This window comes from Phasianus colchicus, chromosome 3 (assembly GCF_987193195.1).
Source record: "Phasianus colchicus chromosome 3, bPhaCol1.hap1.1, whole genome shotgun sequence".
Lineage (NCBI taxonomy): Eukaryota > Metazoa > Chordata > Aves > Galliformes > Phasianidae > Phasianus > Phasianus colchicus.
In genome coordinates, this window is record NC_143438.1 from 60978220 (window position 1) to 60990324 (window position 12105).

Consider the following 12105-nt stretch of genomic DNA (forward strand, 5'->3'; position numbering starts at 1 on the left):
TTTAGGAGCTGTAACCTCCGCTCCTGCGCAGGCTAAATAGGAGAAAGAAAAACCTCCAATGGGCAACTCAAGTCCTCCCAGGGCTGAATCACCCTCTGGAAGAGTTTTTAACTTTCCATCACCTACGTGGGAAGCCCATGGAGACTACAGTCCTAATTTAGATGCCTTAGTTTAGTGCCTAAAGTTATGTGGGATGCAGCTGGGTCTTTGCTTCTTTTTCTCTTGGCTTTGTTATTGACAAGAACCTGCCAGTAAATAAGCGTTTGAGAAAAAGAGCTTGGGCAAATGAGTCATTTTTAAGATGGAAATGAGTCATTTTAAGGTGGGTGCGGTTTTGCATACTGCCTGGAGGTGTTTTCCGAAGGCCGCCAGCTGAAGACAGACTTTGAGGAGTTGGGCATGCGGGGACCTGTTGGTTGGTGACTGATGTGATCCTGAGCATCACATAGGAGCTGGTGGGTGAGGAGGGCTCGGGAAGGTCTGGTCCTTACTTAAGACCCCTGCCCAGTTGCTGGACTCCTCGGAGTGCCAAGCACGTGGGAGCCTGAGCTCTTTTGATGAGCCTCTCTGCAGAGGCTGCCACAGGAAGGTCGTTGCTCATGGAGTTTTCCTCCCCCTGTCTTTAACCCAGGGTCTGTTTGCAGTCTGTGGCCTCCTGACGGGCTGCTACTTCTGCTGCTGCCTCTGCTGCTGCTTCAACTGCTGCTGTGGAAAGTGCAAACCCAAAGCACCCGAAGGGGAAGAACAGGAGTTCTGTGTGTCTCCAGAAGACTTGGAAGAGCAAATTAAGAACGACATGGAAAGAGGTGTGTGGCTTAATGTGCAGCAAAGCTGTTCAGAACAGTCTGCAGAGCCTGTAGTCCAGACGTTCTGCTTGTGATGTTCAGGCTGGTTCCAGACCTGGATGGAGATGTGCCAGTTCTCTCCAGCTAACACCATGACCAGATGAACTTCTCAAGTTGCATGTTAATGAAAACCTAAACGTGGCAGCAATAACTAAATATTTCCTCTAACTCCCATTAGACACAAACATTAGAAGTCTCAGGGCTCATCTGAAGAGTTGTTCACCCTCTAACTCACATACGCTTGTTGTTTCATATCCTAGATTCTGCATGTATGCATCAGGCTCTGCCTGGGCGAGTGCTTGCCACATCTCACCTGCCTGAATTAGCACATCCAGTTTTCATTCAGGTAAAATCCATTGCTTACTGACATGGGCCAACCCATTCAAGAAAAGGCTTAAAGAAAAGAAGCAGAGCTTCCAACAGTGAGGTTGTGCAGCAGCCTAAGAATGGCTGAATGGGAACTGCCCCCTTCTATCCCAAACTGCCCTCTGTCTTCTGCACTGGTAGTAGCAATTATGCTGTGTCACCAAGAGCCAAATCTTGGATACAATCCAGATAAAAACTAATCCTCTCTAAGAAGTGAGTTGCTCTCACCAACTTAACTCCCTGCTATGCCTTACACTAACAAAAACTCAAAGCATAGGCTTGAGGCAGCAGGACCCCTTCACAGCTTGTCGCTCTCTTTGCTGGCACACCCCAGTCTACACATGTAGGTTTTGGCTTTATCAAAAAATGGTGATGGTGATTTCCTATTTGGCACTAGTTATATATTTTGATCCAAGAGCCCTATTCTTGTCTGTTGAAATGAGACAGAGTTTTGTCTGGCCAGTTTTGCCTTTGCTCAGTTGCAAATTTATATTAACCATGATTAATATTATGTTTTTTTTGGTTTTTTTTTTGTGGAAAGAACTAAGCAGTCAGCTCACCCTTGTTTGCTTCCATCATTATCGAAGGCCTTATGCTGTTATATTCTTATGTTTATTATGCTTAAATTAGCATAATGCAACTGCAAATGTCGCATTTCCTTAACAGGAAGAGTTTTTCCCTCCCTTTTCACACCAATATACCCTTCCATAAATATGTCACAAAACCCTTATTGAAACAAATGCTATTTATATAACTAATATGTCAATGAATGTTGTTTTTAAATTGGTTTGGCGTACAGGCATATCACAATAAATATAGCCAGCTTAAAAATTGATCATACTTGGCCACTCAGTGCAAAGGCCCCCTAAAAAATGAGCGGAACATTTATAAACATAATCTATTACTTTATATAAATACAATGTAGTGTAAGACATTAAGAGTGAGACATTCAAAGTCAGGCTGGATGGGGCTCTGAGCAGCCTTATATAGCTGTAGATATCCCTGTTCATTGCAGGGAAGTTGGACTAGATGACCATTAAAGGTCCCTTCTAACACAAACAATTCTATGAATCTGTTATCTCACCTGAGAACTGCAAACATAAAATTAGTCTTGATACTTGTGAATCTATTATGAATCTATGACAACATACAAGTCTCTCTTTTTTTATTTTTATTTTTAATTTGGCAGGCATTTTGCTGTCCCCCAAAATCCAAAAATCCAGGACCAATTTCCCCAGAGTCAGAAAAAATGGTCTCTCCTTTTGGCACTGGTGATGTTTATTGACACAAGTTCTGCAATTTTATGCCATCTTCCCATCCCTTTATTCCCATCAAGTCTCACCAAAATACCCATTTTAAAAAAAGAGTGCATGTTTTGCAAAGTATCACTATGTTTTAAGCAATTGAAGACAACATTAAGTGTATAGGTAGGGCCTGAAGAAGTCTAATTATTTCTGTCTTCCCTAGACTTCTCTTCAGTCTTGCTACATTTTCTTGCCCATCAAAACCAGCTTGCTTAATTAGAGTAGAATTCTAAACATTTTAGAGTTAGATGAAAAAGAAAACAACAAATCAAGGATAAAAGGAAAAACTTCATGGCAGAGGATGATATGAGCATCTTTTCTGCAACTGATAGAAAAATAGATGGGGAGACCTCATTGTGGCCTTCCAATATTTGAAAGGAGCGTATAAACAGGAGGGGGTACATCTGTTTATGAGGGTGTATAGTGATAGGACAAGGGGGAATGGTTTTAAACAGAGACAGGGGACATTTAAGTTAGATATTAAGAGGAAGTTTTTCACCCAGAGGGTGATGACACACTGGAACAGGTTGCCCAAGGAGGTTGTGGGTGCCCCATCCCTGGAGGCATTCAAGGCCAGGCTGGATGTGGCTCTGGGAAGCCTGGTCTGGTGGTTGGCGACCCTGCACATAGCAGTGGGTTGAAATTAAATGATCATTGTGGTGCTTTTCAACCCAGGCCATCCTATGATTCTATGATTCTATGAATTAGAAAAATGAAGGATAACTGGTTTAACTGGCTTTAACTGTACTTCCTTTCCCTCTTTCCCCAGCCAGAATTTAGGGATGCTGGTCAAAAGGATTCAGGTGCAGAATGGCACAGATTGGGCTTTTCCAGTAGACATCTTCAAATTTTGAGCCAGAGAAATGAATACATCCTTTATGTAATGATTAGAAATGTTCCCATAGGTAATTCAGAAGCAAATGTAATCACTCCTGCAGCAGATTTCATTTTGGAAGAGGAAATGATACAAGAATCCAAATTCTTCACATGCCCTCTGCCCACAGACTGAGCACTCTGGCTAGTGATTAATTTCTTTGCTTCCCGCTGTACCCAGTGTATATATTATGACTAGCCAGCACTTTTCTTACTGAGGTCAAAATGTGGATTCTAAAACTAAGGCTAAACTTTGTTGTACCCAAATACTTGATAGTCATTCTTTGCTTTTCTGAGGAAGGCAACAGCGGTAAGGCATCACAATTCCTGATACTAAAATCCTCTGAGAGCAAATCCACCAGTTCTTGCTGTGCTCAGTGGGAGCTGCTTGAAGCCAGCCATTCTGCTCAGAAAAAGCAATATGCTCCCATTCTGGGAGTGGAGGTTTAGACATGACATTAAAAAAGCATCAAGTACAGTAACCTGTATCACACCACAGTTTTACAGATGACCCGAGATCCTTTGATGCTGGCACAGGGAAGCGTCATGCACATGTCTGCAGTGTGGGCGTGTGATGTTTATTTATTTTCAGATGCACACACACTGCAGGTTGCCAGATTTTGCTCCTATTGACGGCAACCCTTTTGCTGATTTTTCTGGCGCCAGGTGAGATGATGTTTGAATTTGGATTGCCTTGGTGCTTCAGTGATGCACTCAAACTGTTTGTCAGGTTTGCTCTCCTCTCTTGTTTCTTTATCACCACACGACATTTCTAGACCAACTTTCACTTTACAGAAAATGAAATCCAAGAGAAAAGAAGAAAAAAGGAAAAAGAACTTGAGTAACAAAATAATTTCACAACTCAGAAGCAATAAGTTTTTAGCACTTCATTGTCTCCTCCGCACTCCATATGATACCAATGTAGGCGAACAGTGAGCTAGAGCTATCTATAGAAAGCAGTTTAAACTGTGAATTCTGCTGCACCTCCATTCTGCAGCTCTCCATTAGCAAGCTATATTTGTTCAATTTATCATGCCAGAGGTCCCCGCTCTGATAAAAAGCACCATACATCTTAGAAAGGTGCAGGCAGCAAAATATTTATGGAAGGTGTCAGCTCAGGACTGTCCACGGAGCAACTGGAAGCAACACAACATATTTGCAGCGGGTTCTGTTCCCTTGTTGCACATCTGGATATTACAGCAACATTAACTGCTGGTCCCAGCCCTCCATAAATGATCTTCCAAGAAATGAACAACTTGGAGGCAGCAGAGGGTGGGAGTGAGCGCTGCTCGGAAGGCTGGAAAATACATAGCAACTTAAAAATGGATTGGAACTGCCAAACTAATGATAACCCGCACTGAGCTCTAAGAATTAATTACTCATGTACTTTTAGAAGTTATGAAACATGTCTGTCTTTGTCCTTGTGTCTAAATTAGGAATTGCCCATACAGAGAAGCTGCTCAGCATTTAATCATCCTTGCCTTTCACATTGTAGGAGTCAAAGCAGTTCTGCCCGCACTGAGGGGAAGCCGTATGGCATGCCATTAGGTTCCTGCTCTGGGTTAAGTTACTTCTGTACATTACATCTTCTGCCCATGATTCATCCCATCGACTGCCATGTAAACAAGAGGAAATGTCAGATTATGATTTTTTTCCTAAGCACTCCATCATATGGGGGAAAAAAGTCATAATTTCTATTCAATTACTCTGAACCCTGTGTTAATTTCAAGAGAGAGCGCAGAGATTTTCATATGAAAGCACCGTCATCAAAATTGCTGAATCCTTAAGAGGCACTCTCTGAGACACAAGCAGCCTCCTCCCCCAAAAAAGGTGGATTGGAAAGAAGCCCAAGAGAAAGGCAGATAAATGTTGTTCATCATCAGAGTGAACAAACAGCCATTGGGGAACTTTGCAAGGTCTGAGCTTCTCTCTACTTTGCAACAAATGTATTTTTTTACAGATATATTGGGAAACCAAGCGTATAACTGAATGGAATGAGAAAGCACAAAGTACTAAGAAGTCATAGAGTGATCGTATGAGTTTCTGGCAGTTCCAGACTCATCAAAACAATAGTTCTCAAAATCTTATTGAAAATATATTACATAGGACTTCAGAATGCAATTTAACATTTTTATATAGCTTGCTGGCTTTCAGAATGTCTGATTTCTTCACTCTTAAGCACATTACTGCTCACACTTTTTTTTTTTTTTCCTTTTGACTCTCTTTTTGCTTCACTTTTAACTTTGTCTTCCTCAAGACTCATTCCTGGCCCACTCCTGCACACGCTGCCAAGGTCAGTGCTTGCTGACTCACAGCAGCGCTGTGTGTTCCGAATTTGCAGGAACAAGCACTTGCGACTGGAACAGGCAGGGACCCTTATCTGCCAACCTCCACACAGCACCAGGTAAAACATTGCCCAGTTTAATAACAGTAGCAATAGCCACTCTGAAATCTGCTGTTATGCCTGGACAAGGTGTAAGAGCATCTGTGGACACGGTGTGAACATCACTGTCTCTTCAGCAGGCACACAGCAGTCTCTGAAGCCAAGATTAAGCCGTAAGCCAGGACAGCAGATGAAATGTTGTGGTGCCAAAAAGAAGTCTGACTTTGGCAGCAAGTGAAAGATTCTTCGAGTAATTTTTGTCTCCTTCCTCTGTTTAGATGGAGAAACTCCTATTGTGCTTCAGCCGACAAATGCAACTGAAAAGACGCAGCTCATAGGGGACAGCCATCGGAGCTACCGCACAGACTCCTAGAGCCGGCACACACGGCCTGGTGGTGCTTCCCAGAGAGTGTCACAGCAAGGAAAAACGTGTGACAAGCTCTGCAGCCTGTTCCTGTAACTAACCAAGAGTAACCTCAGAGTAATTTCCCGTCCAGGCAGAATCTCCCTCTAGGCCACTTCAAGTAGTTTCAGATCTACTCTCTGCAAAGAGATGCCTACAGCCAGTGCAGAGCTCTCACTGGTTCAGACTGCCCTCTTGGCACCATCTTCCCTCTGCAGTGCTCACCTTGGTGCAACTGCTTTTCTCCCCACCCTCAGCTGGGGTTTCACTTCCCAGACACGGTCCTGAGCCCTCTCCAGCCACACCAGCCCCATCTCTCTGTGCCCTGGGGAAGATTTCCTGGCAACTTTGCAAAGTGGAAACACTCTCTGGGAAGCAGGCAACACCTTAGTGATATCAACCCAATTCTGGCAACTGGAAATCTGAGCCAGGGTGATGTGCTCTAGGGTCATTTAGGTGGTGGTAACAAGGCAGATGACTCCAAACCCAGAAGCAACAACCAGCATGATATGCGTGTAGGCTCTGTGTTCTCCTGCACACGTGCAGACCACGCCTGTATAATCTGCAAACACCTCAGGGAGAGGGTTGCTGGCCCTGGGCTCTCATATCCCCACCACCATCACAAAGCTTTCCCATTCCTGCATGGATAGGTCTGCTGCTCATGCTGTGCAGCCTCAGCTTTTCCATTCGCAGCTGCAGTGTGCTGGAAGTTGATACCCAGCCAAGAGCTTTTTGCGGCCTTGCTCACTGCACGGTGCCCTGGCCACTGTCCACACCACCCTGCTGGCACTGGGATGGCATCCATGCCCGTGTGCTGCCTTGTGGGACAGTGAGGACTTGGAAGGGCAGAGGAGCAAGCATCCTCCTCACAGTGTTTGTCCTTAGGTGAGCCTGGGTCGTCCTCTCTGCCCCAGCACAGGGGCTTTAAGAACATATTGCATGGCTTTAAATAAAGAAGTAGGGATGAGAAGCACACTGACAGTGATAACCTTGAGAACACAAAACACTCAGTTTTGAGCAAAAATGTGATGCCTGTGCAGTTCTGAAAAATGAATCAGGTGTATACCACTGTGCAAATCAGTGGAGTTACATGTGGGTACAGCTAAAGCAAGCATAGAGAAATGAGACCCCTAATTTGTAAGAGATAAAGAAGAAACTCTGAGATCTTAAACTTAGAACTTCTCTCATTTAACACAATAGTTTAAGGCTTAGACAGATGAATTTCACTTTATTGATCATGTTACATCAATCACTGTCAGTTCTCTACATTTGCTATTTTTGTTCCTCTAATCACAGTGCTGTGGCCCAAAGGGGGAAGTAATGTACCACTAAATATAGAGACCAGTCAACGTATAGCTAGTCAAAAATCTATTCTCTTCTTTAAAATTGGATTCTGTGGTTGTGAAACATTATTGTCTTCCTTCTATTCTCACCTTTCACATCAAATGTCATGTAGCGGCAGCTAAATTTATGAGACAAGAGTGTGTTTCATAGCACTAGCAATCACTCCAAGTCAAGAAGTACTACTTTCAACATTTCTTTAAAATTCCCACAATGCATGGATATTTAAAAATCCATCAACTCTAGTTCAGAGTACGTCTGTTCTCCAGGCAGGGGCACTGGGGCCACCTGATGCTCACACTGTCCTCAAGGAAATCTTCTACCTGTGAAGTCCCTCGTCCTGCTCCCATGGAAGCAGCCTCAGTTCACCAACAGCCACAGATCAGGCCTGAAGCCAGGGAAAGAGGGGTAAATCCCAGATTAGTAAAAGCATCATGGCAATTTTATTCACAGACAACACCCTTGATGGCCCTCAGGACCCCAGTGTACGTGCCAGATCCTAAGCTTACTGAAATCAAGGAAATGATTTCCATGGGCTGGAGAAGTACCGTAAGTCATGTGGTTCTCATTCACTCTTTCTAAATAAGAGATTTTGCTTGGGAAAGATTTATGACTCGCAGAGTGATGCAAATACAAGCGAGCTGCTGCATGTTTGCAAAGCCCTTTTACTGACATGAGGATCTGAACAGAAGAACCACAAAATGTATTATCTAAGACAGCCAAAAACTCCAAACAAACCATTGGCTGAGCCTCTGAGTGGGTTCCTCTGGATTTATAGCTTCAAAACCTGAACCCACAGTTTGGCTTCAAAAAGACAAGGTAGATTTCAGGTAGCAGAGCATTTGCCACTCTCCCTGCTGTCAGGATCGGCCGTTTTGAGGACATGTGGAGAAAGGACAAATAAGGATTTCAGGATTCAGCTGTTCCATGTGGATTCACTTGTTTGTTTTGCTTTTCAAAAAAGCTGCTAAAGGGAACACAGCTGTGCTTACATGATCTGTTTCTATGTAACATTCAGTTGCACACCCATTAATTTTCTCAAAATGTACAGTTCCTCCATTTTTTGTTCTATTGTGCTGCTTTTCTTTAGATGTAAAGTGCAATGTATTCCAGCCTACCTTTCCTGTCAAACCCTCTGACTAATAAAGCTTGCACATACAAATTGCAGCGCTCCCTTTACTTTTCCAAACCATCAACAGCTTCACTGCAGTAACCGATGAAGCAGCCTCTGAGACTGCTGTCCAAAAGAAAGGCCTTGCAACCAGACAAGCTGCAGCTCAGGATTTCCCTGAAAAGGAACAGGGTCTTGGATTGCGGCAGATCTATGTAAAGCAGCCAGGAGTGGAGCCACACACTGCAAAAGCATCCTTTACACAATGTAGGATGCTTGTCTAAAAGTTCAGCAGGGGGTTGAAGTGGTGCAGTGCAACAGTTTTGCTGGCATAAGGGTCCATGCTACTGCTGGAGACTGTGGCAGAGCTCCTGTAGCTCCCTGGGGCTGGGAGCTCAATGGGGGATTCTGCATCTGTCCAAGAGTCAGCACAGAGTGACAGATAATCTGGGCCTGGTGCAAGACAGGAGCGCTTCCCACTAAGATGGTATCCAGCCTCTGTGACCACAGAAGCTCGAGCATTTGAAAAATAGATGAGGAGCAGCAGCTTTGTCTGGAGGTATTCTATAAGATCTATCTTTTTGAGTGCTTGAGTATTAACGCATACCCAGATTCACTCAAAATGCAGAATGGAAGAAATCTTAGCAGGTTTAGGACTAACAGCAACAAAATGTAATGAACACTGGCAGGAAGGTTAAACCTCTACTGTCTGACCACAAACATCTGTCTCTAATGCTGTGGGCCATTACTTTCAGAGCAGTCCTTGTACAGTAAACCCCTCTGCTTAATCCAACACACATCAAACATTAGCACATTCCATTTCATTGCTTTCCTTCCCTAAGGATTAATACCTAGAATATGGGGATGATTTCAGTTTTTTTAAAAATTGCATTTTTGCTTTTTTTTTTTTTTTTAATAAATAAAATCATTTTTAAAAATATATGGAGATGTGCAGAACTTGGGAATACTGTCCCTGGTCAAGCATCACATGCAACCACACCATTGGCTGTTTGCAGGACATGTCCAGAGAAGGGCACTGAAGCTATCTGCACAAGTTTTATAGGGAGCAGCTAAGAGAGCTGGGATTGTTCATTCTGGAGAAGGGGAGGTTTAGAGGGGACCTCATTGCTCTCTACAACTGCTTGAAAGGAGACTGTGGGGAGATGGGGGGTCAGCCTCTTCTTCCATGTAACTGCATTAGGATGAGAGGTAACGGCCTTTGGTTGCACCTGGGGAGGTTCAGGTTGGATATTAGTAACAAATTATTCTCAGCAGTGGCAATGCAGTGGCACAGGCTGCCCACGGAAGTGATGGCATCACTGTCCCTGGAGGTGCTCAGGAGACACGTAGATGTGGCACTGAGGGACGTGCTTAGAGGGCATGGAGGGGATGGGCTGATGGTTGGACTAGATGATCTTAGAGGTCTTTTCCAACTTTAATGGTTCTGAGAGGTGGGCAGGGTGTCACCGTGCACTGGGATGCACCTGACTGAGTATGGAACCAATGTCTTACTGCATGGAAACACCAAGGTGCTTCCGTGTGCTTGAAAAACAGAGTCAGAATGTTTGGGGCAGAGGAGGTTCTGAGAAAAGTTCTCAGAGCTTCAACGTCCACTTCAACATCCTGATTAACCGAGGCAATCCCAACAGGTGTTCTCAGAGCAAGCCACTACTTGCTTTGGGAGTGTTTGTGGTCAACTGGAGCAAGCACACGTCTCGTTTCCCAGTGCTGCCGATGGTCAGAGTGTCGCAGCAAGCCTTTGGGAGGCTGGGTTTACAGAGCGGGCGGGTCTGTTAGAGAAAAACAAAGAACCGGCAGCTGCTTAAAGAGTAATTAGTTACAAGTACTTTTTCGGGAGAGCCGGTTATAATTGTGGTGTAGGAGGGACAGCGCATGGTTTCACGTACTGAGAGGGAAGGAAAAAAATATTGCCGTCTCCTTCGAGCCGGAATCGAACCAGCGACCTAAGGATTCCCGCAGGGAGCGCCACTACAGTCCTCCGCTCTACCAGCTGAGCTATCGAAGGGACTTGTCGGTTGGTGCTCCAGTACAATGGATCAACGTACTAAGCGGCGGCTCAGTGGCGCATGCGTAGTGCGCCAAGCTTCTGTTGAGGGAACTGGCCGGAACCTGCGTTCGTGGTGCCGTGGGGCAGGGGCTGGCGGGAGAGCGAGGAGATGCAGCACGTGCCGAAGCTGCACAGATGAGGTGGTGAAGAAGGAAGGCGGCAGCCCAGGCGTCCGGGGTGGTGGGCTCTAGGCTGTAGTGAGGAAGAAGTTTAAGTGTCGGGCCAGTGGCGCAATGGATAACGCGTCTGACTACGGATCAGAAGATTGTAGGTTCGACTCCTGCCTGGCTCGTATTTTTTCCTCTCCCTTACTCGCACACGTAGAGCTGGTTTCTGTTAACACGAACTCATTTCTTAGTACCGGTGCGCGCCCAGCGGAGAACTGTCTCCCAAACTCCGTAGCGCACTCACCGGCAGCCGTGTTCTGGTACTTCCTAATTTGGGAGTTGTGTATTTAAGTAGGAAAAAATTGGGTTTTTTTTTGCTTGCTTTTCTTAGCAGTGTCAAACGGTGCTGCGGTCCCAACCCCGCACAAGCAAGGAGGGTTTTGCTGCCCATTCGGGAGAGACCGCCGAAGGCTCAGCCACCTGTTCCGCAGTCACCTGGGCACGACGCAGCGCCAAAACAAAGCGAGCCAGGCAGGAGTCGAACCTACAATCTTCTGATCCGTAGTCAGACGCGTTATCCATTGCGCCACTGGCCCCGCACGAAAACCCATTGCGAGCCGCCGCCCACTCAGCGAGCTGCTCGGATAGTCCCAGCGTTGCAGCAGTACGCAGGGGCGCCAGGCCGCACGCTGCACCCCGCACAGTGCCGCGGAACGGGGACAGAGGCGTGAGGACCGCGTGGCACCGCCAACCCGCCCCTCCGGCACGCGCACATCCGCCAGCTATGAGAGGCATCCCCGCCGTGCGCATGCGCAGGCCCGCTGCCTGCAGAATGCGCATGCTCAGCACGACGCGCAGGGAGGGGCGGGACCTTGGGCGGCCGCGGGCCCGCGCTACGCAAGTCCCTTCGATAGCTCAGCTGGTAGAGCGGAGGACTGTAGTGGCGCTCCCTGCGGGAATCCTTAGGTCGCTGGTTCGATTCCGGCTCGAAGGAGACGGCAATGACTTTTCCTACTTTTTGGGGAGAGTTTTTTGATTCTTTCATTCCCACAGCTGTTACCCGTCAGAAGCTGACTGCGGCTTAAAAGGGCCTTGCTTCAGGCCAGCCGAGTGCTTGCTCCCTGCCAGGGACCCATTATACACGTGGTGGTGTGCTTGCTTGGCATGTGCTGAATAATAAAGCACTCATATTCTGCTTTTTTCCCCCCGTCTTATGTTCTATTGTATTGCTGTCCTTTATCCTCTTTTCCTTCATGTCTTCTCATTACTACAAGTGTGCAGAAGAACACACTTGGCAGGGACTC

The 12105-nt window shown here is 45.9% G+C and overlaps 1 protein-coding gene and 4 non-coding genes across 5 annotated transcripts in view; 3 read left to right on the plus strand and 2 right to left on the minus strand.

Moving 5' to 3' along the window:
* Positions 1–7299, plus strand: part of DNAJC5B (DnaJ heat shock protein family (Hsp40) member C5 beta) — a 32956-nt gene extending 25657 nt beyond the window's left edge. The window contains exons 3-4 of the mRNA XM_090138345.1: positions 632–806; positions 6050–7299. Of these exons, the coding sequence (XP_089994471.1) occupies positions 632–806; positions 6050–6144 (270 nt within the window). The 3' untranslated portion in view covers positions 6145–7299. The remainder of the gene's footprint in view (positions 1–631; positions 807–6049) is intronic.
* Positions 7300–10562: 3263 nt separating this feature from the next.
* TRNAY-GUA (transfer RNA tyrosine (anticodon GUA)) lies at positions 10563–10652 on the minus strand. Its single transcript is given in 2 exon segments — positions 10563–10598; positions 10616–10652. It is a non-coding gene; the product is annotated as a tRNA-Tyr (tRNA).
* A 261-nt stretch (positions 10653–10913) lies between these two features.
* TRNAR-ACG (transfer RNA arginine (anticodon ACG)) lies at positions 10914–10986 on the plus strand. Its single transcript has one exon. It is a non-coding gene; the product is annotated as a tRNA-Arg (tRNA).
* A 338-nt stretch (positions 10987–11324) lies between these two features.
* On the minus strand, positions 11325–11397 carry TRNAR-ACG (transfer RNA arginine (anticodon ACG)). The gene has a single exon. It is a non-coding gene; the product is annotated as a tRNA-Arg (tRNA).
* Positions 11398–11705: 308 nt separating this feature from the next.
* On the plus strand, positions 11706–11795 carry TRNAY-GUA (transfer RNA tyrosine (anticodon GUA)). The gene is given in 2 exon segments: positions 11706–11742; positions 11760–11795. It is a non-coding gene; the product is annotated as a tRNA-Tyr (tRNA).
* The last annotated feature ends 310 nt before the right edge of the window (positions 11796–12105 follow it).